This window comes from Embiotoca jacksoni, unplaced genomic scaffold, assembly GCF_022577435.1.
Source record: "Embiotoca jacksoni isolate LCO1_2020_lvr unplaced genomic scaffold, fEmbJac1.0.p SCAF_13, whole genome shotgun sequence".
In the NCBI taxonomy this organism is placed as follows: domain Eukaryota; kingdom Metazoa; phylum Chordata; class Actinopteri; family Embiotocidae; genus Embiotoca; species Embiotoca jacksoni.
The window spans coordinates 14535166-14562631 of record NW_027185263.1 but is presented as its reverse complement, the minus strand read 5'-3'; the positions used below and the strand labels follow the sequence as shown (position 1 = coordinate 14562631).

At 41.4% G+C, this 27466-nt stretch overlaps 2 protein-coding genes across 8 annotated transcripts in view; both read left to right on the top strand.

Moving 5' to 3' along the window:
- Nucleotides 1-608: 608 nt before the first annotated feature.
- On the top strand, nucleotides 609-9127 carry LOC138195962 (T-box transcription factor TBX3-like). The gene is made up of 8 exons (XM_069145616.1): nucleotides 609-973; nucleotides 1330-1597; nucleotides 1752-1898; nucleotides 2198-2274; nucleotides 2356-2519; nucleotides 4104-4648; nucleotides 7448-7828; nucleotides 9054-9127. Exons 1-8 carry the CDS (start codon nucleotides 609-611, stop codon nucleotides 9087-9089), a joined length of 1983 nt encoding a protein of 660 aa, XP_069001717.1. The 3' UTR covers nucleotides 9090-9127.
- Nucleotides 9128-14939: 5812 nt separating this feature from the next.
- acaca (acetyl-CoA carboxylase alpha) overlaps nucleotides 14940-27466 on the top strand; it is a 39497-nt gene continuing 26970 nt past the window's right edge. For 4 of the 7 annotated variants that reach the window (XM_069146826.1, XM_069146824.1, XM_069146823.1 and 1 more), the window contains exons 1-20: nucleotides 14940-15303; nucleotides 16385-16640; nucleotides 18147-18282; nucleotides 18674-18812; nucleotides 19968-20077; nucleotides 20182-20263; nucleotides 20362-20460; nucleotides 20743-20849; nucleotides 20951-21061; nucleotides 22335-22544; nucleotides 22634-22804; nucleotides 23395-23556; nucleotides 23756-23919; nucleotides 24201-24351; nucleotides 24557-24660; nucleotides 24743-24970; nucleotides 25198-25348; nucleotides 25483-25617; nucleotides 26831-26977; nucleotides 27072-27260. In XM_069146826.1, the coding sequence (XP_069002927.1) occupies nucleotides 15222-15303; nucleotides 16385-16640; nucleotides 18147-18282; nucleotides 18674-18812; nucleotides 19968-20077; nucleotides 20182-20263; nucleotides 20362-20460; nucleotides 20743-20849; nucleotides 20951-21061; nucleotides 22335-22544; nucleotides 22634-22804; nucleotides 23395-23556; nucleotides 23756-23919; nucleotides 24201-24351; nucleotides 24557-24660; nucleotides 24743-24970; nucleotides 25198-25348; nucleotides 25483-25617; nucleotides 26831-26977; nucleotides 27072-27260 (2934 nt within the window). In that variant the 5' untranslated portion in view covers nucleotides 14940-15221. The remainder of the gene's footprint in view (nucleotides 15304-16384; nucleotides 16641-18146; nucleotides 18283-18673; nucleotides 18813-19967; nucleotides 20078-20181; nucleotides 20264-20361; nucleotides 20461-20742; nucleotides 20850-20950; nucleotides 21062-22334; nucleotides 22545-22633; nucleotides 22805-23394; nucleotides 23557-23755; nucleotides 23920-24200; nucleotides 24352-24556; nucleotides 24661-24742; nucleotides 24971-25197; nucleotides 25349-25482; nucleotides 25618-26830; nucleotides 26978-27071; nucleotides 27261-27466) is intronic. The other 3 variants (XM_069146827.1, XM_069146825.1, XM_069146822.1) reach the window with 1 other exon arrangement.

The window sequence follows — 27466 nt, the reverse complement described above, 5'->3', positions numbered from 1 at the left end:
GATTAGCCTTTGGGTTTAACTCTGTAAATGACTTTAGTTCACAAGAAAGGTGCCTATTATTACATTAGTATTCGGCCTATATTTTTATTATTAGGCTATCTTTATTATCGCCATGATATCTTTGCTATACTTATTTAAAATAGTTCTGCATGTTGTCCCCGCCTTGCTCTAAAATCCGGCTATCAGGGTCTATCCTGAGCGCTGCAAGCCACGCCCACTGCTCTGCAATTGGTGCAGACAGTGAGGCACAGTGAAGAAATTTGGCCTATTAGTGTGCCATGTGAAGGGAGCACAGTCGTGTGACTGTGTAAACACAATTTCTTTGCCTCCCTCTCTGCCCTCTCCATAGGTACCACTGCAGTTTTTTTTTTTTTTGCTTTATGCATGGTGCCAAAGTGCGCTGCCCTCTCCTTGGTGGGTCCACCAGCGTGTCCTTACTTCATCCGCAACACCTGGAGTATTCTAGACACTTTCATCCCTTCTTAACACCTCTTGGTCATGCTAAAAAACTCACAAACTCTTCAAAAGATTGTTGCAAATTGGATTTGGACGCCCGTGCGCCTGCAGCAAGTGGGCTGCTTGTGACCCGAGTCTTACCGGATGCCCTGATGAGAGATCCAGTTGCCACAGCGGCTACCATGGCTTACCATCCTTTCCAGGTTCATCGATCAGGTGCCCTGTCCTTGTCAACCTTGCTCAGCAGCGCTCAACCCTCATTTCTCCCCGCAGCGCTGACTTTTCCGGACGTCGCTTCCCTCTCCGAGCCTCTGGCGGAGCAAGCCGCGTCTGACGCGGGGCTGCACCTGCACGCAGCTCTGGGACGCCAACATCGGCCGGTTCACCCGCGCTCCTTGAAGAGCCTGCAGACAGATGAGCGGCCGGATGACGACCCGAAAGTTACGCTCGAATCAAATAATTTATGGAAAGAATTTCACAAAATGGGAACGGAGATGGTTATCACTAAATCAGGAAGGCAAGTAGCCTAATTACTGCCAATTTTATCAGTGGATTAAATGCAGTTACTCTAATCATATAATTGGAGCGCTAACAGTACAAACGCCGTATACATGATGATTATTATGGTTAGGTAGTCTCATTTTAAATAATTCATTGTTTAATTAATTAATTTATCCCGCGGATTCAATTCTTTCATTCCGCCTGGATTAATTCCACTTGAATTCCTGTTCTTTTCCGACTGTTAAATCATCCGTTTTCCATCAAACATGTTCCAAAAAAAAAATACATAAGGAAGCTTCCTGCTTCAAAAAAAAGTCACAACTATTTTTAATGCTCATATATGAATTTAATTGAATTAATTATCTACCACAGGAGGATGTTTCCGCCTTTCAAAGTGCGCGTGGACGGGTTGGATGAAACAGCCAAGTACATCCTGCTGATGGACATCGTCGCTGTCGATGACTGCCGCTACAAGTTTCACAACTCCTGCTGGATGGTGGCCGGAAAAGCTGACCCGGAGATGCCAAAGCGCATGTACATCCACCCGGACAGTCCGTCCAAAGGAGAGCAGTGGATGAGCAAGCCCGTCGCTTTCCATAAACTTAAACTCACCAATAACATTTCGGATAAGCATGGATTTGTAAGTACAGTTGAGGATTGTTCTGAATTTATGGAAAATTGTCAATATTTTTCTAATTTTTTTTTTTAACTACAGACCTACTTATAAATTTGTGTCATTGCGGGTAATTATGCGAACAAAACTTATTTAAATTAAGTTGTCTTTCATTTTCCAGACAATTTTGAATTCCATGCATAAATACCAGCCCAGATTTCATATTGTGAGAGCCAACGACATCATGAAGCTGCCATACAGCACCTTCCGGACTTATGTTTTCCCAGAGACAGAGTTCATCGCTGTCACTGCCTATCAGAACGAAAAGGTAACCCCATCCTCCACATCCTCACGTGCAAAGGACACATACAGTGATAAGGGTTTTATTTGTATGGAAAAAGGTGTGACAAATTAGAGGAGTCTTGCACTTGCTGAGTTGATTTAGGAGTAAAATGTTAGAGTTGTAGGGCCTGAAAAGATTCTGCAGAAATGGGCCTTGATTTGTCCCACGCAGCTTTGTAAATATTGATATTGCACTTATCTGTCACTGTGCAAAGAGAGCTGTACTTTTGCAATGACTAACATACAGACTCCCCCCTCCCCCCCCCCCTCCCAAAAAAAAAAAAGATTACACAGCTCAAAATTGACAACAATCCCTTTGCCAAAGGATTCAGAGACACAGGAAATGGGAGACGAGAAAAGAGGTATGTACTTTGCAACTAAAGCACAGCAGAATATACAAAAAAAATACACCTATAAACTTAATCTCAATTTGTCGTCCATAGAAATAGACAGTTCAACATTTCTTCGCTGCACGACAATCATAGCAAAGCAGACCAGGACTGTGCGGATTCTGATGACTCGTGTGAGCAACCCAGTACCAGTGAGCCTTTTTATTCCCCCCGGGAACTGATCAGCAGCCCTCTAATGTCCACAACAACCTCCCAGGGTGAGTACTTTATGTTATTAAGCAGCCAATATTGCATAGTGTGCATGAATCCAACTGATTTTGTAGGACTAATTGTTGACCTAACTTTAATCTACAGTCACTACACATAGGTAATGATAATCTTTGGTTTTATAAATAGGTTTGTAACATTATAGCTGCAAAATAACTATGATTTTCAGCTTGCAAATTGAAATTTGATAATGTTTAAAATTGTCTAAACCCGGGAACTGTAGGAAAATTACTGGGGTTGGGAGGGGTTAAATCTTATAAATAAAACTTTCAAAACTGAAACTTTTGCGAGATATAACATTTAGTCCAAAGGAAACTGACAGGATTTTTGTGCTTCTTGTATAATGACGCAACTTTTATGAGCCAAATTGGGCTCTACCATCATCATTTACGGGCAATTATTTCCTGTTTTTAAATAAATACAACAGGGCAAAGATGTGATTTCAATAAAGTTAAATCTCTGCTCGACCAAGAAAACAAAACCTCCCCTAACCTTGCCCACCAGATGGTTTATTCCACAGAACCATCAGAGATCTGAGAAACAGTGTAAACTGTTTGGAAAAGGACAGGCTTTTTGAAATCGGATGAACCATCTGGCTATTACTGTTACGTCTATCACGGGATAATGTCACCCAATTGGATCATTGTTATTTTCGAACGGACTGCTGCCAGTCGCTGTGGTCACACCTAAATCACGCTCATAGCTGTCTGTAAGTCCCCATGGGATGGTGATTCATCGGAACGACTGTGATTCTAACACAAACGCACAACTTGAAGCATGACAACATGCTAGCGTCATATTTTGAATCCAGCTGGCCCACCAGGTTACCTCCCCTTAGCAAAAAGGAGAAATACATAACCCCTCACCTTTTATGAACACTGTTAAAACCCCAGCCCTACCTTACTAATTTGTTGTTGTTTTGTTTTGCTTTTATTTGGTTCTTGCTGTGTTTGAAACTTTATCTGTAGCTTGGATTCTGCCTCAGCATGCTCCCCGTATTTGCAATCTTGAACTTGAACTTGTTGTGAAAAAAGCTCCCATTTTCCCTTTTACAGCCTTTTTTTAGTGCGGTGCATTCAGGGCTTCTTATCTTAACTCTGGCAAGATCACAAAGTTAACAAAACTTTTTCACAAGAGACATTTGAACATGTCACAGTTGGAAAAGCACAGGGGTCTCCAATAACAGTAATGACGGCTTAGTTCTATTCAAATGTACAGTAATCCATGATGGTGTGACAGTAAGCCGGTGTGTTAGATACTACAACCCTTATACTGGAGCAGTTACATGGAATTTAGCCATAGTTTATTTCATTATTTACATATTTTGATCCACATTTATTTAGTTTTCAACCACTGTGTTTCTCAATTTGACAAAATAAAACTACTTTGCTTTGATAAATTGGCTGTTTAGTTACACATGAACATCGTTTTGTTCATGGTTCAAAATGTCTGCACTAAGTTCTGACTCTCAAAAGTCTTATCACCTGTGTGTCCATGGTGATACAGCAAAAATTTTCTCTTTTCACTTTTAACTATATAAAATTCTTTAAAATAATAATATCTTTTCCCCGCAGATGAGAACAATGTTGGAAGCGAATCCGATATCGATCTACAAGATGACGCCGTTGCAGAAGCCACCTGCTCCAAAACTGAACATACATTGACTTCAAGTCTCAAGGGCGAGGAGATACTTCAGAGCAAGTTTGATCTCAGTAAGAGTGACAGCAATCAGGAAGCAACTAAAGAAAGAACAATGTTTCGAATGACAGACGATAGTTACTCTGCGGAGTCAGAAAAGCAGATGAGTGAAATCAAAGATGGAGTCCTGCCTATAATGTTGCAATTGCCCAGCCCATCATCCGTCAGTGCTGGTCAACGTCAGACTTTGGATTTCTCAAGTGTGCACAGCCAACCGTTTATTAAGCTGGGAGCACCATTGTTGTTTCATCCTGGACAGCTGTCAATGAAGCCAGAGGGTTTTCCCACGATGAGTATGGGAGATGTATTTTCCTCTTTGCCTGGAGTAAGTGACTTAGAAAATGGAAGTCTGTCTTCTCGAAACATCACCTCTTCATCTCCCTTCATGCTTCATATGTCACAGCACATGCTGGCAACTCAGGTAGGCTTCACGAGGAGCACTGTATTCTCATGGTACGCATATTTGAACAGTGAACAGATGGTGAGCTGAGGTTGTTGGCTTCTGCGACCATTGTGGTCCTAAAATTACTCTCAACATAAATATGAACCCGTTACTTTTGTTTTCACCCTATTTTTCATGAAGTAAAAGACCTAAGACTTCTTCTGTACGAACGAAAAAGGATTATTCCTCTTAAATTGTGTTTACAATTATAGTTGAAATCTGTGTTAGAGAGCATTACACCTTCGTCAAGATAATTCATCCACCTCACGTGTGTAAGATAAAGATGATGATTAAACAGTATGATCATTTCGAAGGTGTACCTTGGACTGGTCACAATATAAGGCCACTCTAAAATGTGCAGTTTTATCTGCAATTTTTTAAATTACTAGGAACAAATATACAAATGGCTATGAGGGGCAGAAAACAAGTGAGTATCTGGTGTGACCACCATTTGCCATTTGCCTCCTGCGGTATGACACATCTCATTTTCATAGAGTTGATCAGGTTTGTTGATTGTGGCCTGTAGAATGCTGGTCCACTCCTTATCAACGGCTCTGACAAGTTGGTGGATATTTGGAGGAATTGGAACGCAATGTCGTATACGCAGATCATCTCAAACTTGCTCTTTGGTGAGTATGCATGCCATGCAAGAATTGGGATGTCTTCAACTTCCAGGAATTCTGTTTAAATTCTTGCATCATGGCCATGAATTATCATGCTGCAATATGAGGCAATGGTGGCGGATGAATAGCATGACGATGGGCCTCAAGATCTTGTCACGATATCTCTTTGCATTCAAATTTCCATCATTATTGCATTCCTTCAATAAATACACCTGTGTTCGTCGCCGGTAGCTTATGTCTGCCCATACCTTAACGCCATCGCTCATTAACACAGATTTCAACAAATCTGTGTGCAAAATAAACCTTTTGTGTGTATAGACAAAGTTTAGATCTTTTACTTTAACTAATGAAAAATGGGGGTTAAAAAAAAAAAAAAAAAAAAAAAGCGTTCTGTGTATAGTTTTGTTGAGAGTACATTTTAAGTGTCTTTCCAGATACAATTTGTTTGTTATTCAAGATAAACTAGCTCATTCTCATTCTCAGGATGTTCAGTAATGCTGTTTGAAGAAGGTCTTGTGACAAATTACATAGAGGGATAAAGTCAATGGTGAGATGAGGTTGTTGGTGGTTGGATGGAGCAAACCCAGGACTTCCATCTGGGAGGCTGGTTCGAGTCAATGAAAAAGCAGAAGTCAAAGTGAATTTCTTTTAAGTAACTTAAACCATGATTTTACCAGGCCCAAGCCAAGACCTTTATGTGTCTAACCAAATTCAGATTCATTATGTAGCGTAGCCAGACCCAAATTCACTGCATGAATTTATGGGTCTGGACACGCTACATAGGGAATTGTTTACAGTCCTTCCATGCTACTGGGCGTCGACCTAATGTTAATTTTAACCATCAGCATGTGCAGAAAACCAGCTAACATTTTGTTTTTAATTAACACCAGCAGCGTGTTGAGGCGATGAGTGTCGATTCTGCGCTGAGCGCTGATTGTTTGCCATTTATTTTCCAGTCACTGAGAGTTGAACAACGTTAACGCTGCGCTTGTCACTTTCACCAGCTGTCCAATCACAGCGAAGGAGGGGCTGGACAGACACAATCAACCACCGACACTGGTTGCTGATTGGTTTGCCCTTCAGAGTGACTAAGCGAACGTCAATATGAACAACATATCCAGACTATAATCACAGTGAAGAAAACTAATGCTGTGAGCGATAGACTGGCAGAGTCAGGCTATTATTTGAGGCCCTAGGAATGAGAACATGTTGGATGATCTCTGGACCTTTCTGTCACCTATTTGGCTTGGGAATCTTTCCTTGGCAAAAAGAAAACCTCCAATGAAAAAGTGTTCACAGTGAGATCTCTGGCTTGCCAAAAGTAATCAATTGAAATAGCTTTGAGCACCAAAAAGTTTATTCCACATAATGAGGAGCAGCAGTATCTTCAGAGAGGATATCTTAAAATCTCAAAACTGAAACTATCTTAATGGCTTGTGCCGCCAGGAATAGCCAAAAAGGTTTCCAGCTTCCTGCCAAAGCCATGACATCATGCCCTTAATGAACTCCCAAGTACTTCAAATTCCAAGTAGCTACAATCTGTACAGCAGAAAGAAAGTTGTGTATATTTGAGATGACATCATAATGTTACAGTTAATAGATTGCTCACCAAGAAGCACCGGGGTTTGAGACTCTCACAGGGGGTGATGAGGTGATTACAGGGTAGGAAATAATGAAGAAAATTCTGTTTATATTTATGACTTTTCTCTAAGGGTAAAATCCCTCGTCAACACAACTGAGTATACCTTATAGATCTAGCTTTGTATTATGGTATCACAAGCAAAACAGATTTCCTGCCTTTCACTTGGTGCCCAATTAGTTCTCTGTACCATTTCCGCTTCCCTGAAAAGAAAAACAAAAGTGAAAACTGACCTTTTTATTACCTTCTTGTTTTTCATTGAAAAGCAGTTGATTTATGTAAACAACAGTTTAAATGTGTAACTTAAATATGAAATTGTTAGCTTAAAGGTCTTCATAATTTTTGTCAGTGAAGCATACAGTAGGTGTTGGATTCTCTTCACACCCTTACTGACCTCATTTACCAACAATTGCCAGAATAAAAATCAGTTTAAATCAATTCCCAGAAACATGCAAGTATGTAGATTATTTGTCTGAAATATCAGGAATGTTAACAGCTTGATATTTTTTCATACAGGGACTCTCACTGTCACCTTTTGGAGGACTGTTCTCGTATCCATACCGCTACATGGCAGCACCAGGTGCAGTCGCTCCAGCTCTCCACACATGCCCTGCAACGCCTTCGCTCGCCCGAAACCACCGCTACAGCCACACTCAGCCATGGTTGCGATTCAGCCCTTACCAGATACCAACATCTGCCACCTTGGGCCAAAATCTGCTTTCAACCAGATTGCCTGGCAGGTCACACGCACAACCTGAGCTGACCAAATCTGGGAGCAGGGAGTCAAGTCCGGTGTCTGACAATCACAGTTACCAGACCAAAGCCAAGCTGAAGACTGTTCCACCCAAAGCCATCGTGAAGAGTTCCACTGACAAACTGCAAAACATACATAATCCGGTAAGAGGACTTAAAAACCCACCTCCCTCACAGTAGTCTCTCCTATATGTTGTTTTTAATCATACACGTGATGAATACATAGCTTATGAAGTTGTACATAACAATTAGCTAGAAATATTGTTAAAAACTGTATGTGTTGCTGCTATTGAACTTGTCACGATGCGAACATAAACCTGCCTCATAAACACTGATTTGGTGGTTTGCAGATCAAGACACCTTTACCAGCTATATTAACATTATATATCAGTGTGAAGTAGGTCATGTTAAAACACCAACCAGGTATCACACCAAAGCAATACACCCCATGACAGCGTGTCAGTGTTGGCGGTTGGCCTCGTTTTGGCGTAAAAAGTGAATGCACAAATATCATGTGACGGAGATCATTTGACGAAGGACTAAAATGTTGAAGTCCGTGTAGGGAGGACGGCTGGGGACGGATGGATGGATGAAACCTGGAGTTGGCGAGGACGCGATGTGGATTTCTTAAAATAAAGCATTGCCTAATCCAATTTAAGTGGTTTTGGTGTCTAACCCGATCCACGTGGCTTCGTTTTCCTAAACTTAACCACAGGTTTCTTTTCCTAAACCTTTAAACGTCACATTAACACATGTCCTGTGGTGAAGCTGCGGGTGTAATACTCGCTTTTACGTAATGCTGGGTTACAAGATGCGGCCATTTACACACTTTTAAAATGAGAGTTATACCTGTATTTCTTTCTTTTTTTTGACAAAAAAAAACACAACCACAACAACACCAATAAAACAACTTAAAACCAAATTCATTCCTGTTAACCAGATATTTGATTATCTTTTGATTTACAAAAGCATCAAATCAGTGCTTATTGAAAGTTCAATATTAATTAACATTCATTAAAATGATAGCTGCTCATTGGAATTCCCTGAAAAATGAGCCAGGTCAATGCCTAGAGCGGAATTTTCTGTGGGACAAAAAATTGACTTAATAATTCGAACATTTTTGAATGACATTATTCTTTATAATTGTGTAAATATTTGACTCTTTTCATTTTGGTTTTCACTTGCGTGAAAGTCAAAGTCAAAGCCTTTTGAGACATAATACTGTAACTGATCACAGTTGATGCTGCCAATGAGAAGAGGAAAGTGTTTACCACCTGTACTACATAGTTTCACATTCTGTTGATGCACCAAAGTTGCACCGTGGACTTGAAAGGGAAAACTCAGGATTTCTTTTTCTTTTTTTTACCAGCACCTAAGAAACGTGTCTTCAGTGAACGTAATCTGAGTATTCAGATCAATTACTTTTGTGTTTTTCACAGTTTAAATAAAGATGTTGTTCACGTTTTCTGCAGTTGTCTCAATTCATTGTTTTTTTTTTGTTGTTGTTTTGTTAAGCGGTTTACCATGGCACTCCAAAAAAAAAAAAATCCTAAAATCGTGCCTAAATGTGAAGTTCATCACTGCTTTTACACTCAATAATTCTGTTACACACACACACACACACACATACACACACACACACACACACACACACACACACACACACACACACACAGAGATGGGGGAGATCAGTATATATACTTGGACACATGCCTTTATGACTCAAGAGCTGGCGGATCCTCCATGCGGATGAGAGTCGGGACATTAGGGCACTCAGGTTAATCTAACTAAAGTAAGCTTTCCGTTTCAATTGCGTGCTTCCGTATTCTTTTTTGGCAAGGGCAGCCTGTGAGACTACTCTTGTGGCGTGTCCTTTAATCTCTGTTAATTTCTATCATAGAAATACTATGCCTTGGCCTTGTCATTCCTTCAAAATACACCATTTATTCTGATCATCTTTCTGTCACTCCAAATGAATTAACAATTAAATGAATTTTAATGCAAAGACAGCTCTTTATATAATTTCCCTAATTCGACAGTGTCAGTGTTTGTCACATATATTGTCTAATAACAGTGTTTTAAAAAGGCAAATACTTTTATTTTTTTTGTTAAATAGTAAAAAAAATAAAGGCCGGACTATTTACTTCATACTATATACTTCACTTTACTGTCTGTGTATTTCTGATCGAAGCTTCACACGACACGCTGAAAGCGTTGTTGTGCAACAGCTGCTGCTACTGCTCTCGGCCATGGCAGAGGTGGCGGAGCACTAAAGGTGAATGAGCGAGTCTGCGGTCGTCTGCACCTCATTCCGTATGCATGAGTGCGGCTCAGTGCTTGCTAGGGCAATTCCCAAAACATCACGGCTTGTGACAGCAAAGCTACACTTGAGTTGCTAATCCCTCTGCATCTCCCAGAGCTGCATGGCTAAAAACTTTTTATTTTAGGAATAATTAAAATGACATATTGACTCATATAGCCACTGGGAAATGGTTTGAAACATGTCCCATATTAAGCCTTTTTTTTTTTTTTTTTTTTTCTCCACACAGCATTCACCTACATTTGCTGAAATGTGTACAGTACACATTATATGTGTGTGTGACATACGAAAGGCTCACCAAGGACAAAGTATATTAAGAAGAAACATGATATCTGAACAAAAAGAGGAGTCATGGTGATATCAGGAATCCCTTCTTCCAAGCACATGGACTCATGGATTCAAATGAGAAAATCCTGCCCATCTCAGCTGCTCTAGAGATACTGGCACTCTGTAAACTGACAATGGTTCACACACTGGATCTGACAGTATAGCATCTTTGATTAATGAGGGAGAAAAACGAGATCCCTGAAACAGGTTCAGAGAGAAAACAATAAAACTCTGCCGTAAACTTGGCGCTTAGTGGGACACCGGGACAAAATGTCACTGACCTATTTAGAGATTATTCCATGCAGGAAAACAAATGGTAATAGTTGCATATCTACGCAAAAAGATGATGCACAACTACATTTACTCCTGAGCAGTGGCCCAGGTTTGTTGTGGCAGCAGGGTACATTTCCTGGAGTCAGTATTTTTTTTTTTTTTTAAATAATGAGCCACGGCATGAGGATTTTCCACAATAGAAACTTTTTTTTTTTTTTTTAGACTAGTTAGTTTTACACACATTTGTTTTCTTTTAGAAATGCTGTCTTTTGTATGAAGAAGAATGCAATCACCATTATTAACTTTGAAAATAGGGTGGCCATGTTGCTGTACTGTAAATCTTGTTCTCAATAAATATGTGCAGGTGGCCTGAGGGATAGAATTGTTTTTATACATTTTTATATTTATTATGATTTTTTTTTTATTTATTTATTTCTAAATTTTTGCAATTGATCTAAAATAAAAGCCTGTTTGATTATAAAAAAAAAATATCATAGGAACATATATTTTCAACATTAACAAACATTTCAACCAAATAAAATACAATTTATATAATTTCCAGTTCATGTTGAAGAGAAAGTGCAGTTTCACTTCCCAATATATGAATAATTGGTGGAACTCATCCAGTGTCATTAATACAGATGCTACATCTCGTAACAGTTAAATAACAACTATATTTTTAGGCAGTATTTTAAATTTCTTTAAAGTTTAATAGAATAATAAAGACTTACATCTGTTTATGCTTATTGTCATTCATGTTAAAATAGTCGGACAGTCATTGCAAAATTGTTTCTTTTCTACTATAGCTATTGGTGTTAAAAAACAACAAAAAAAAAAAACATGGTCACTCAGGAGGACAATTGATCAGAGAAGACCTCCCACTGTGCTGGGCCTTTCTTAAACCTCTGTTGTGTGCATTTTCTCCTCGGCTGAGCGGAGCTTCACACTGAAAGAACACGTCCACTGGATCAAAAATAAGGCGAGGAGGTCAACTGTAAAGTTTTAGAGTCAGCAGTAAACTTCCCTCCCTGCGGTTGTGGAGGCCGTCAGTGCCAACAGGAAAGAAGAGGTATTCTCCTGTCGACACCATCCTCCCTCACACACTCACACAGGAGTCTGTGCCTCTTTTGTAGGGCTATCTGAATAGGAATAAATTGTAAGGACACGGGACTGAAAGCAGCCATCTCGCACTATTATATTGAGCAGAAACACTAACTTATTAACTTATAAATAATCTAACGTTCCAACCTATGGTGTCAAGAGAAGGCAACACACTTTCAGGTCTGTAAAACTCAGATCGGGATTTTTAAATGAATCATTTTATTTTGCGTGACATCGTGTCAAAGCAACACGGAGCACGAAGGCGAACATATTCTGAGAATCTGCAGAATACTCAGTGTATTGGTACTCTTAAATTTCCTCTGAAAGGAAGTGCTGTGATAAAAAAAAATGTCAACACGGACAGCTGTTGAGATAGCCATGTGTAGCATACAATATGAATAATTTACTGTACATGGATAGCATCTAAAAGCCTGTGTTACTGTGAATAAAGCACTACTGTGTATGTTGGTTTTAGAGGGAGGATATAGAAAGGTTTGCAGGTGTTTCAGAAATCCAACAGGACAAACCATAAAAAAATAATAAGGGGCACATGCTGATGATTTTAAAATGTGGGAAGAATAACTGTCATAAATAGGTACCTTCATTCAGAAGATATGAAGGAAAAATGGTGAATTAATAACTGTGATGCTGAACAATAAAGTGCCAGGATTTCAAATGCACATGTCGTGTTACGTTTTATAGCTGATATGGAAAGATGTTGTCATTTGTATAGTTCATATCTTGTTCACCAGAAGCTGAATCGATGTTAAATGCTTTTATACTGTTAAATCTACTGAAAAATAACCCAATATCCAATCAAAGAGCAAAGAGGCACCATTCAAAAACAAAAGAAGACATCCTTCTTGTCCAGAGATAGAGACGGCAAATGTAAGGTCTCCTAAGCCATCTAGTGGATTACAACTGTAATAACAGTCCATTTTCTTTGTTTCTCCTAATATTTTGATAAAAAAAACATGGATTGCTAGGTTCCCTCCACCTCCCTCCTCTTAATTAAACTATAGTTTATAGCATGTATCTGGTTTAATTTTAACATTGGGCCCACGTCTCCGTGGTGTCAACTGCAGCTAATAATGTAGCTAGTTACTTAGACAAAAGTAGACAAAGTGTTTGTGCACTATTGAGATTGTAAAGTGCTGTATTGATTACAAGTATTATAAGCATGACAATCTGGCTTTAATGTCGTTTAATCCTTTTAAAAACACTTTGGTAAGGCTATGTAGTTTTTGGATTCTGAATCAGATGAGCTGGCCTCCATGTCAACAGAAACCTGAGCCAGGACCAGAGCTTCGACCTGTTGGGCATCTAAATCTGCTGTCGACCTTCACCGGAGAAGAAAAGTATATTCTAAATGAATTGTTAATTATTCACAATTCATTTTAAATATTACAGGCGCAACCCATTTGTAACAGCAATATTTAAGAAACAGTGGAAAAGGCTGCAAATATACTAAGCAGGTAATAATCAGTGCAATTTTTTAGTTAATTGTGTTTGAAAAAAACAATAAGAGGGCTACCCAAAACTGTGAATGCCTGTCTCTTGGTAATAAACTCAGATTTCAGGCTGCAAGCCGGCAACGTATATCCTAACTTGTGATCAGCTGCTGATTTTTAAACCCCAACTATGAACTAGAGAAATACATTTTCTGTTAGTATGAAAGTATATTCAGACATTGCTGTTTTGTTGACAGAGCACAAATGAAGCGTCTTCCTCCTGCTGCAGTTGCCATCATGCCACGGTAATAAATGTAGAGCGATCCTTGCGGTTAAACATCGTGCCAACTAAGTTTGTTCACGACTGGTCCGTCCTGAATAACAGAGAACAGAAACTGTCCAACGTGTCTCTCACAACTCACGTACCGACGACATCCCGGACATGTGCGCTTCTTCGATCACTGACAGCACACGCCGAACGTGCTTTCGCGGAACGCCTCTTCCGGGACCCGCCTCTCCCACGACGATCCTAAACTCGCCCGCAAGGTTTTTCCTGTAATTTGATTGGTCGTCTGCGAATGACCCTATCCTAGATCTAGTTGCAATAGATTGGACCTGTTTACCTTAACCCAGTGTTAGGTAGGTAGTTACTTTATTAATCCCCAAAGGGGATTTTTTTTTCTCTCGCTACAGCAGCATACAGGAAGCAATAAGATAATAATAGAATAATAAAAAGCAATAAAATAGCAGTAAAAAAATATTAAATATAAAATGCACAGTATATTTAATATTTTTGTACTGCTATTTTATTGCTTTTTATACTAGTGGCACTTAAGCCACTATAGTTTATAGTTTATTATCATGCAACTTTGAGTTGATGGAACAACGATTTTGCCATGGAAGCAGTTGATTGTCATCATTTGACTGGACAGTGCAACCTAAATGTGACCTAAATTGCACACTTACATTCATAACAGTCAAAAAGAAAAAAGTATGAAGGAACTCAAGGCAGTGAATATTGATATTAGTATTGCAACATATATGCATAGATTTCAGGGTGTTTCGTACCAATATAACACTAAAGGTGCAGCACCCAAGCATTTTTTTCCCCCCACAGCACTTAAGCCACTATAGCTTTATTACAACCTTTGTTTCACCAATGTTTGGTGATTTTTAAAAAAAAATTAAATATCACAATGACAAAAGTCCATAAGTATGTGAAAAGGCAAATGTGACCAATCTGAGCATTATATTGTTTTATTTAAGATGGAGTAGCAGCAGTTGTCATTGTCAACTTTACGAACTCCATTATTTTTCATGAAGTACCCAGACTTTGTTTTATTCATATTTTATATAAACTATAATTTCTAATACAGGGTACAATATTTCAACTCGTTTTTATGTTTTATTTTTTATTCTATTCTCTAGCTCAGTTGCACCGCAGCGTGCGTGACGTGTCTTTTCTAGCTACACTATTTCTATGGCGGAAGCGCCCGTCAGAGGTCAACGTCCGGGAGTAACCCGCCTGCGCATCATCACATCACCCCACTCTGCTGTCGGACCGTCTGTCGGAGCTGTTACCTCATCATGATGTGATTTTTTTATTTTTTTTAATTTTCATCATCACTGGACACAGAGATGTCTGATAGACATATTTAATTTATCGATCTCTGCGACTGAACTTTGTCACGATTACGTGTCGGTTTATCTCCACCGGTAAGTTATTAGCCTAAAAAAAAAAAAACTTGTTGTCAGAGTATGTTAGTTACGTTCAGAAGATTTTCGCCCATGTTACAGTGCAGTACAGTGCAGTGCAGTGCAGTGCAGTGCCAGTACAGTGCAGTGCAGTGCATTCTGCATGATCATATTAGCGCCGCTGCTGTAGCATCATAACTGTATTAGCCGCCGCCGGTGATGAGCAAAGCGTCATGAGCGCCTCGGCTTATCTACGACTCAACGGTCGCCCGAAAACGGTTTCCGCCAGTCAAAGTTGTCGGTAAATATCCGCCTCCCGAGTTCACGGTCCGGTAACGACGATGAACGGGGTCGCTCCTGTCGTTTCGTGATGCCCCCCTCGCTCGCCGTCGCGGCGTTTCTGCTTGCAGCGCTCGGCTTGTTTTTCTGGTCCCGCAAGCAGCTATCGATCGGTAAGGTGTGCCTCACCCGCCTCACCCGCCTCACCTGCCTCAACTTTTGTTTCCACAGTGTAACTGAGCAACTAAACGGCAACGCGAAAGAGAACAAGTCCACCATTATCGTTTGTCTTCAACGTGGCATACAAGTCGTCTCGCTCACTTGAGGGTGAAAGTCTTCTTTTTGTTCGCAATTGTTTTGGATGCAACAGGACTTCAGTTCAGTTTGATTTATAGGAAAGGATTCACATGCAACTTTGGCCCCGATACACTTCACACACGCAGTGGGATATAGGAAACAGCCTATTTAAACAACAACAACAACAACAAACAACCTCATTAGAAAATATAAATGTAAAAAAAAAAAAAAAAAAGTTTAAAGGGAATTAGCTAAAAAAAAAAAAAATCAATCCCAATGAAATGGAGATGTTAAATGGAGATGTTAAAACGACATTCAGTGCTGGCAAATGCCCCGAGAGCAGGGAGAGCACAAGGAGGCGATTGTGCAAGGTCAGTTTATCCTGCCCTGATTGTAAGCTCGATTAAAAAGATACAGTTTCAGCTTTGTTTTTAAAGTACGGCGCGTGTCAGCCTCCCGAACCCAAGTCGGGAGCCGGTTCCACCGGAGAGGAGCCTGGGAACCGAAGGCCCTGCATCCCTTTCTACTTTTGGAAACTGGTCCTGTTGGGATGATGGGTTACTAAGAGAGATCTGTGATATATAGTGGAGCTCGATTATTAAGGGCTTGTACGTCAGGAGCAGAACTTTATTTCCAGTTGTCTTATTTTATTTTCTGATTTTCAACAGATGATTACAGTGCATCACTTTGAATGCGTTCTTTTTTTTTTAGTAAGCGGCACAAATCGAGGGCTGCAACAACCTTCTGAACCCGCATGAAATGTGTCTGCGCTCTAAGTGTTGCAATATCGGTTGCATTATCAAAAAAAGTAAAGTTTATGTAACCCAATTTTGCAATATGACAAACAGCTTCACGTTCCAGCCAAAGCAATCTTGTGTCACACACGCGCTGTACCCTGATATGTGGACTCTGCACCTCCTTTATAACTCCTGCTGCCACTGTTCTGTTTCTCCTCAGTGTTCGCAGCCTGCTCGTGTCGCCCGGCCATGGCACAGCAGGACGGTGCTGACAAGAAGAACCCCGCTGTCGCGGCTCTGCACTCTCACTTCATGGTGGGATCAGTATCGGAGGAAAACTCGGAGGATGAAATCCAAGGGAAGCTGGACACGCAGCTGGAGGAAAAGGAGGCTCGGTCCTTGTCGCCGTCCTCAGGGAGCTCCGACAGCACGTACGAACTGGGATTCGACCACACTGATAGCGTGCAGAATCTAAGGTTAGAATTCGAATGTGGTCTGTCTTTTGACGTTTGTTTAAAAGTTTCCTTTACAAAAATATGCTGCATTTTCTCTGAACGCTTTGACTATAACATGAGTTATAAATGGATAAAGGTTTCAAGAATGTTTCAGGTTTGGAAGCATTTGTTCCCTAGAATGGAAATAGTTTTGAACTTTTGTTCATTCATTTGTAAATGTATTGCAATTAACATATTATACATTACCATACAGCTGTAAATGATTACAGTTATCTGTGTAAGGCATGCAAAGGTCAGATAAGGATAGGGAGGCTGTCACTTTGTGTGCTGTCTTTTTGGAACTTGTCAATGGGAAAAGGTTTTATGGAGCATGCTGTGTTCAGACGATGTACTTTTCCTTCACTGGGTAGCTCCTTTTTACAGCACGTGAAAAATGCAGTTTCTCTAGTTGCTAAAAGGTTTCTCAGTGTGTGAGGTTGTCCTGGAGACCAGGCGCAGACTTCTGAATATTAGTTTAAGGGAAGCTGTCAAATGTCCACACACACACACACACACACACACACACACACACACACACACACACAATTTTCCCAATCCAACAGTTGAAAGGAGCCATTCAGCACTGATGGAATGTCGTTTGAAGCCTGCAGCAATCTTTAGTCTGTCTGCCAGCTCCAAGTCTTTCACTGAGCGCCCTCAGGGTGCTTGCACATAACATTTTCCTCAAAAGCCTCGCGTAAAAGTTGGGTTTCAGGACTTAAGTTTCAGATGAGGTGTGCTTGCTCATGCAGGTAACGACGTATGGAATATCTTCCCTGTAATTACCCCCTTCATCCTTTCCCGTTGAGTTGAAAACAGCTGGACTGAAATCAGAGCATCCATTCAGTAGAAACGTATTTGCCTTGTGCCAGTAATCCCTGCAGTGATGCAACAATGCAGTGTCAGGCCACAGAAGCCAGCCAGCCAAACGAGCCGGGTCTCTGACACACCCTCCAGCTGATAGACATAGCCCTCCCCCTGTAATACCCTCTTCCTCTCATGGTTCGTTTTGGGGTGGAGCTTGATTCATAGAGCAGAACCAGTTGGAGGCACTTGTGTGCAATATATTCTACTCTTTCAGTAGTTATGCTTTAAGCAGAGTGCTTCATCCTCACATATAGCATTGTTTACCCTGTACTTTTGCTGGTGTATCACTTATGCCCAAATCATTATCATCATTTCTACGAACAGCACGTTTTTAGGTTTTGTTTGACATTTACTGATGTCATAGATTCAGATTCACAGACAGAAGTTTCTGTAATTCACCCACATCTGTAAAGTTCAAGATAAGAAACAGTAGTCAGATCCTGTCCTACTCAAGACGAGGTCTTCCTTATCATTATGAGTGATATGAGTTATCTTCTGGGCTGTAAACATGAACTGTTTTTAAAGCTCCGCTGCTGCTGTGAGAAAGTTTGCTTCTGACAGTTTAATAGCTACCTACTTCCTGTGCCATTATATATATATTCTGTATTATTTCGTTTCAAGTAGATCTAGTATGTCAGGGCTGCACCTGGTGAAACAAGGCAGAGATCGCAGGCGAATCGATCTCCAGAGGGACTTCACTGTCGCTTCTCCTGCCGAATTTGTCACCCGCTTTGGTGGCAACAAGGTCATTGAAAAGGTAACCGATTTAATTCCTGCGCTCGTAAAAAGACGCTCAAAGCGCTCCTGATAAAGTAAACCCTGTCATGTCCTGACATGAATCTCAATGTTATGTACCACCTTCTAAATAATGAAAACAAAACAAAAAAACACATCACAGCCATGGCATTTATTGACTAGTACAGTGTACAGTCATTATGTATATAAACATAGCACAACCTGACTGTCCTGTTAAGCACATAAGAAAAATGTTCATACTTTGACCTTGCATGTTTAGAAATGGAGTCAGAACTTGTGCTGCCACGACAATCGAAAGACACAATATCCTGCATATCTGTTCCATGACTTTACTGCTGTGACTTGATGACAGTAAGTCAACATTAATAACTCAACTCTTTTTGCTTATCCAGGTGCTTATTGCCAACAATGGCATCGCTGCAGTGAAATGCATGCGCTCAATCCGCCGCTGGGCCTACGAGATGTTTCGCAATGAAAGGGCAATCCGTTTTGTTGTCATGGTGACCCCAGAAGACCTGAAGGCCAACGCAGGTGAGCTTTAGCATGATTACTTGTTAGAAAAATTACTCAGAGGCTGGATTCAAAATCAAACACATCGGACATTCATTCTTGCAAGAAGGAGCAAATACACGTACCCTCAAAGAAAGATGTCCAGCATTGCTCAACGTCTCTCCTCCGTAGGGCAGCTTTTATACAGCGTGACGAGCAGTTGACATCCACCCCCATTCCCTTCACATCTGAGTTCAGTTGCAGGTCACAAGATAATGGACGTCGTAACATATGGACGTCGTAAATTAGACCACGCTGTGGACAGATAGTACTGAGTGAGGTCGTAGGGCACGAGATCAAGACACGGAGACGTCGTGTCTGAGACGTCGTGTCTGAGACAATAAGAACATGTTGTGCAACAGATAGACAAACATTCGACAAGTATGACGAGTTCATTATTTTTCCATCATTACTCCTCTAGCAAGTACACCAACTGGCATACTGGTACCAGACTAGGTTAGGATTCCTGGGCCTGACATGTCAATACAGGAGAGTTGAGATCCCGACCACAAATGTGAGAAAGTCTGATATCAGACCGGCACATCAACTTTGGAGAACAGAAAGTAAACACTCTGGTTCTTAGCTTAAATGCAGCAGCTTCATCAATCTCTCATTGAACACACAGTCTTCTCTTACTTACACAATCTCTGAACAATCATTTTCTTCTCGCAAATGTCTCTCACTGGGTTTATTTACCTCGCTGCCGGTTTCTGCTGCTTTGCATCATGTGGTGTAACAAGCTATTGCTATTTGTTGAGGAAGAAAGTGGGAAAGCTTGTTTCAAATCAGCTGATATCCCAAATGAAAATGCAGCAGAATTGTGGTCGTTTAGGAACGAGATCACATAGAGGCATAAATCAAGATCGTGTTTTTAATAATCGTACAGCTCTACTGGAATCCAGTGAGAAATTTTGTAAATGTAACTGCAACAAGATCATTTGGGGGAAATATCACTCGCTCTCAGTGTTGATAGTTACTGCTCAGTCTCGTGCTGTTGTGTTACACATAGGAATGGCGGTGTGAATACAGTTCACAACCTGGTGGGGAAACAGTTTACACTCTCGGTCTCCTGTCTTGTGGAACAGGGTTGAAAATGTTTTGAAGTTATTTGACAAATACTGTGTTTGTGTTTCATAGAGTACATCAAGATGGCAGATCATTATGTGCCTGTTCCAGGAGGGACTAATAACAACAACTATGCCAATGTGGAGCTCATCCTGGATATTGCTAAACGCATACCTGTTCAGGTACCACCAGACTCTTATTTATTCTTCCGGATTTCCACTGTAATTGATAAACTTTTTATTTTATGTTTTGAATATCTGCTGTGGAATTGTTTCATATATTATAGGCAGTGTGGGCCGGATGGGGTCATGCCTCAGAGAACCCCAAACTCCCAGAGCTCCTTCATAAGAATGGCATTGCTTTCATGGGTAAGGGAAAGTTGTCCCTTTGTTAACCATCTGTCTGTCTTTCCTACATTTTGCGGAAGATACTGAGATATTGTTGTTTTTTTTAATCCTTTTCTCAGGTCCCCCAAGTCAGGCTATGTGGGCTCTGGGAGACAAGATTGCTTCCTCAATCGTGGCTCAGACAGCTGGCATCCCAACCCTGCCCTGGAGCGGAACTGGTAGGTCATACATGGTTTACTCCCAGAGCTGTTCAGGATCAGCTTTGAAGAAGACATTTTCTGTGTTATTCAACAGTCCAGCTTTCCTGCATTTCTTTAGATTTCTATTATCTTTATGTAGTAGGTGATGGTTTGAGCAATGTCTCTTGAATGTGTTCTTATGTCTTTGTTGCAAATGTGTTTCAAGTCAGATGTCTAATAGTTCTTATAAAAAATAAAAAAGTACATCACACAACTGCATTTAAAAGTTTGCATGTCGAATATGTTGTCTGTTTTTCTCAGGTCTGACTGTAGAATGGATGGAGAGCCACCAAAAGAAGAAAGTCGTCAACGTTCCTCACGACGTGTACGAGCTTGGCTGCATCGACGACGTAGAAGACGGCCTGAAAGTAAGCCAGTCATCTAATAATGCCAGATGATTGTTGCATGTGCTTTAGTATTTTATGCATACTTGCATGTGTGCTGTACACCTGTATGTTTCTATTTCCAGGCTGCAGAGAAGGTCGGTTACCCTGTAATGGTGAAGGCTTCAGAAGGTGGTGGAGGAAAAGGGATCCGTAAAGTCAACTGTGCTGATGACTTCCCGAACCTCTTCAGACAGGTAAGAGCACATTTATACAATAGCACAATATTGTTGTGTATTTTAGTACGACTGAAAGGAACTTATTAATCAGGTGCGCAAATCTTGAGAGACGGCTGCTCTTATTGTGGTGAGAAGGAGATGCAGAGAAGGTGACTTTACACCTGTGGAAACATTTTGAGATGACGGAGGCAAAAATTAATCAGACATATCATTTGCCCAGTGATGACATTTCTGAGTTATTGAATGAACTGAATGATGATTGACCGCCAACAACCACGAGGAGCCGCGAAATACCAGCAATTAAAAAAACTTCTTACGACTCAGCATTTTCCTGGCTCTGGGTCGTTCCAGCGTGTCGCTGCTTGGATATCCCACCCAGTCCCGTTATTCAGGTGTGCTGTCACAGGTCCTGAATGTGTCCCGCAGAATTCACAGGTAGCTTCATAAGGTCCACGAGCACTCGCGAGGAACTGAATGAAAAGTCACCTGCTCATCACAGAAAGATCTGGACCTGCTGATCGGTGTTTGTTAGAGGATCTCATCCACCGTCTCTCCGGTTTTATTTGCAGACGTTATATTATTAAGCCTTTTTTTTTTTTTTTGCCTTTTTGTTTTTCCCCACAGTGTTGACTTTCTTGCTAATAATCTCCTACAAAGTGTTTTGTTCATGTTATATTTATATTTCTTCATTTCAATGGGATCAGATTTCCTTTTCGTTTTGAGGTTGCTCCCATTGCTGGAATCACTTTAACTCACGCAAACCCCTCATTTAAATACAGCGATTTGCACCTCATTTCAATGACACAATTACTCTTAGTAAATCACCCGCAAAACGGGTGCAAAAAATATGCAAACTTTTGGAAAGAACACGCAATTTAGTACCCTCTATTTGAGATCTTAGTAAATCAGGCCCTTAGTGTTTTCTTTGCATTTGGTGGCTGCAAGAATTATGTTAGAAAAATTACTCAGAGGCTGGATTCAAAATCAAACACATCGGACATTTATTCTTGCAAGAAGGAGCAAATACATGTCCACTCAAAGAAGGATGTCCAGCATTGCTCAACGTCTCTCCTCCGTAGGGCAGCTTTTATACAGCGTGACAAGCAGTTGACCTCCACCCCCATTCCCTTCACATCTGAGTTCAGTTGTAGGTCACAAGATAAGGACATATGGACGTCGTATAATTAGACGTTGTAAATGACATTGTAAATACTTCTTAAACCACAGGCAAAGAAAATAAAACTCATCTTATTTTCTTTCCATCAAATTTCCTTTGTCTTTGGTGGTTCAGGTCCAGGCAGAAGTTCCAGGATCACCCATTTTCGTCATGCAGCTAGCGAAGCACGCCCGCCACTTGGAGGTTCAGATTCTGGCCGATCAGAACGGCAATGCCATCTCCCTGTTTGGCAGAGACTGTTCTGTGCAGCGACGTCACCAGAAAATTATAGAGGAGGCTCCCGCTACCATCGCCACTTCTGATGTGTTTGAGGACATGGAAAAGGTATAACTCATCTAGAATTGTTTGAGTTGATTAATAGAGATCAAGACCAGCACGTTTCAGTCTTGACAGAGCTTGTTGTCTCTCCTTAGTGTGCAGTGAAGCTGGCAAAGATGGTGGGTTACGTCAGCGCAGGTACAGTGGAGTACCTCTACAGCCAGGATGGCAGCTTCTACTTCCTGGAGCTCAACCCTCGTCTGCAGGTGGAGCACCCCTGCACCGAGATGGTGGCTGATGTCAACCTGCCTGCCGCCCAGCTGCAGGTCAGTCTCACTCGCACGCTCGTACTGCTACAAAAGCATGGTCATAAACGGTGTGTTTTGAGACCCGCTCTGTCGCAGACAAAGTATGCACACTTCACCGCCAGCTGCTCTGGTGGGCCCCCTGTCTCTATGGCAACCGACTGCAAAAGACAGAGGCGCTATGCAGGAACATTGTAGTAGATCCAGGGGTTGTAGCAGCAACGGGTCACGTGGTGTGTGCAGTGTTTCGGAGTGTGTATAAATAGGTCAGTGGCAGTCGAGCTGAAGGGCTGGAAAGGCTTCGGCCTCAAGCTCATTGGGTGTTACTGTGGGAGTGACACACCCTCTGGCTCAGAGGATGAAGGTGTCTTTTTCAACAGCACTCTCGGTCCCTTAGTAAAATGTTTGTCTCGAAAACTGAAAATAGCTGTTAATAAATGTTAATAACCAGGAGATAAGCATGCCAGGGAAAAATTACAGGGTTCTTTGAAAGCCAATACATTCATAATCCATAGACCCTATATGGGCTGTGTATTCAGCTTGTTCACGTTTGTCCATGTTGGTTTATGAGCAGGAACACGTGTTGTGCTAATACCACTGTCTTTTGTCAGATTGCTATGGGTATTCCTCTTCACCGGATCAAAGACATCAGGATGCTTTACGGGGTCCAGCCGTGGGGAGACTGTCTCATTGACTTTGAGGGTCTGTCAACTACCCCGTCCCCACGGGGCCACGTCATTGCAGCACGTATCACCAGTGAAAATCCTGATGAGGTACGGTTCCCTCATCTTCTGGTATTCAAAATATTTGCAGCTGAAATTTTTACTTGGTAACTCGCTCATCCAATAAATAAAGACAATTGTTGTTACCTGTAAATGTTCCTGTTGTCTAAATGTAAAATTAGCCATTTTTGGTTTTGGTTCATTTTATGAGATGATCAAATGTGCTGTTTGTGTGCATGTGTGATTGCAGGGTTTCAAGCCAAGCTCTGGAACAGTACAAGAACTGAATTTCCGCAGCAATAAGAACGTGTGGGGTTACTTCAGTGTTGCAGCTGCTGGAGGCCTGCATGAGTTTGCTGACTCCCAGTTTGGACACTGCTTCTCATGGGGAGAGAATCGGGAAGAAGCCATCTCGTGAGTTAACTGAAAACATTCCTGTGTGACAAAGCTCACTCAATACATTTTTATGATTGAATACTATGAGGTGCAATCAAAATGTTCAGAAACTCTTCCTGTTGCATGTGGACGGAGAATTTAGTTATTACTTCTCTCTGCTCCATACGCATTACCGTGCTGCGCTCTGTTCACGTTTGACAGCATAAGTCTTGGACCTTTTTGATCACACCTCACATATGTTGATGTATATATTAACATTTCTGTGCAAATGTCTAATCATGTGTTGTGTCATTTTCTAGCAACATGGTGGTCGCGCTTAAGGAGCTGTCTATCAGGGGAGACTTCAGGACCACAGTGGAATACCTCATTAAGCTGCTGGAGACTGAAAGCTTTCAGCACAACACTATTGACACAGGCTGGCTGGACAGGCTCATCTCAGAGAAGATGCAGGTATGCACAGATGTTCCAGCTGTGACCACTGGACCCAGGACACTATAAAGACAAAATCCTGTTAACACACTGACCCACTTGATGCTGTCATTGCTGAAACCACACTATAGCCAAGTGTTGAGATAATTGTTGGTGTATCTTCCTGGCATCACAGTTTGTTCTGAAGCTTCAATATTTGATGTTTTCCTGTGAATGCTGCATGCAGGCGGAGCGTCCTGATACCATGCTGGGCATTGTGAGCGGCGCTCTGCATGTGGCAGATGTCAATCTGAGGAACAGCGTTTCCAACTTTCTGCATTCACTGGAAAGGTACAAATATGACATTTCAAGCAGCAGATAGTAGTGTGTCTTTTGAATGGAAAACATGAGACTCTCTTTTCTCTCTGACCAGGGGCCAAGTGCTGCCAGCGCACACACTACTTAACACTGTGGATGTGGAGCTGATCTATGAAGGTATTAAGTACGTCCTGACAGTGACTCGTCAGTCTCCCAACTCCTACGTGGTCATCATGAACCATTCCTCCGCTGAGATGGATGTCCACCGGCTCAGTGATGGAGGTCTCTTGCTGTCTTATGACGGAAGCAGCTACACCACCTACATGAAGGAAGAGGTGGACAGGTATGATAAAAAAATTTAAAAAAAAATCTATTTTTATGGAATCATCATCACTATTTTAGCTGAAACTTAACCACAGAACAGACTGAAAGCGAACATCTTTATTTTGCTAGTTCGTTGCCTGAAATTATCTTGACTCTGTTAACAGCTTTATAGGAAATAAGTGATGTACTTAAATCGTCAGATTTTAGTTTTTTAAAGACTGATTATCTTCTTTTTTTTTTCTGCAGGTATCGCATCACAATTGGGAACAAGACTTGTGTTTTTGAAAAGGAGAATGACCCCTCGCTGCTGCGATCTCCTTCAGCAGGAAAAATCATTCAGTACACAGTGGAGGATGGCGGCCATGTATTTTCTGGCCAGTGCTACGTTGAAATAGAGGTACAGTCTATTAAGGGTATATGGGTATTCTGTCTGCAAGAAATCATCATCAAATCAAATCAACTCAGAAAACAACAATAAAGTTATTGTTTTCTGAGTTGTAAAGGTGTAAACTTTCAAATTTATTATTTCAGGTGATGAAGATGGTCATGACCCTCACCGCTGTAGAGTCTGGTTGTATTCACTATGTGAAGAGGGCCGGAGCAGCCCTGGAGCCGGGCTGTGTCATTGCCAAACTGCAGCTGGATGACCCAAGCAGAGTGCAACAGGTACTCTACTGCATGTCTGATTAATGCAGTCTGCACAGGTGCATGCTGTATACCAAGTCGGATTTTCTCTGTGCGTGCTACAAAATGAACCATGATAAGTCATATTTCGTAGTTTATTTTAAAATATTGAATAGCATTTTAAGTTTGGCCATCAGTTTGAGTTTAACGCTCCTTTGAAAGTGGCTGTCGGAATAACAGACGGCTTCAATTCCATACACAAGAGCTGCACTCTGTAATTATTATGTATTAGCTGTTTGAGTGTGTGGATATGTGTTCATGACAAATGACTTTATGGAGTCAAAACATCAACGAGGCAGGACATTAAGGCTGCCAGCAAAGATGAAGGCTCAATTATCTGAGGGGAAGAGACCAGAATAATGTCGGGAAAAATGCACAGTAGACACCCACTGCTGGTACGTGTGTCACTGGTGGTTAGCCATCAATAACCATCACAAAGTGTAAACTACACATTTTCGGTATCTGTCTTAGACATTATTCATGGAAACTTCAGCTGCCTTCCACTTGCATTTAGAGTTGCTTTTTTATTTCAGAGTATGCCCCTTATGTCCTACTAGACCACACCATTGATCTGTACCTGAAGTGCATGCACAAGATCGTGACATTTGAGTTTGATGCCCGGTGGAGGGGAAAACCTGAGCATCCTTTCCATAATATCAAGGATGACCAATGCCACAGAATTGAGTTATTCATTCAATAGAAGCATGAAAGGAGAGCAGAGCCAAAACAAATAAAACAAGCTTTGATATGAGTTCACTGAAAAGAACGAAAATACAGAAAGCTTACCCACCTCCCTAACTCGCAGGAGAAATCAAGAAGGGAAAAAAAAAGTCTCTTCACCCCCGCTGCCACCGGGGGCTCTATTAATAACCATTTACAATATATACAACAATGATAATATCTGAAAATAGCAGCTTTACAGCAAATTGTTGCTTGACAAATGGGTCAGTTTAATAGTCAGGAAAAGGAGGCGGAGCAACCGGCATCGAGTAGGCATCTCTTTTAAAGTGGGCACCATAAATATGGAGTCCAATCACCGTCTGTCACCAGCAACTCAACCTACCTGGAAAAACAAAGGACAAAAAGAGACGCCCTACCATTAATAGCACCAGAAAAACATCGCAGGAGAAATATCACAGAATCTCATTTTTATGACTCGTAACACGAATATTAATTGTCTGTGTGTGTCTTGCAGGCAGAGCTGCACACAGGGGCCCTGCCTTCCATCCAGGCTGTAGCTCTCAGAGGGGAGAAGCTCCACCGAGTCTTCCACAGCACACTGGATCATCTTGTTCACATAATGAATGGCTTCTGTCTTCCCGAGCCTTTCTTCAGTGCTAAGGTAAGAATTCATACACGCGTGGGTGCACACTGGCTTCAGCTCTTCCACCGGTAAACGGCTCCTGACAAATGAACGCTCCCTGTATCTGTCCTAGTTGAAAGAGTGGGTGGAAAGGCTAATGAAAACCATGCGTGATCCCTCTTTGCCGCTGCTGGAGCTGCAAGACATCATGACCAGTGTGTCGGGCCGCATTCCCCCTGCTGTGGAGAAGTCCATCAAGAAGGAGATGGCTCAGTATGCCAGCAACATAACCTCGGTGCTCTGCCAGTTCCCCAGCCAGCAGGTGCCCCATTTAACACGCGCATACACCATGCTAGCTACGCCCACGGAATTCCTCCGACACATACCTCTGCAATTACAGTAAAACTCCTGTCAAACACCTCACAGTTCATTTTTCTTCGCCAACAATAATGGTGTTTGGTTTCCATGGTTGCACCAGGGCTTGTCAAACAGAAATAATGGTTTTGGACAAATTTACATAATCTTTGA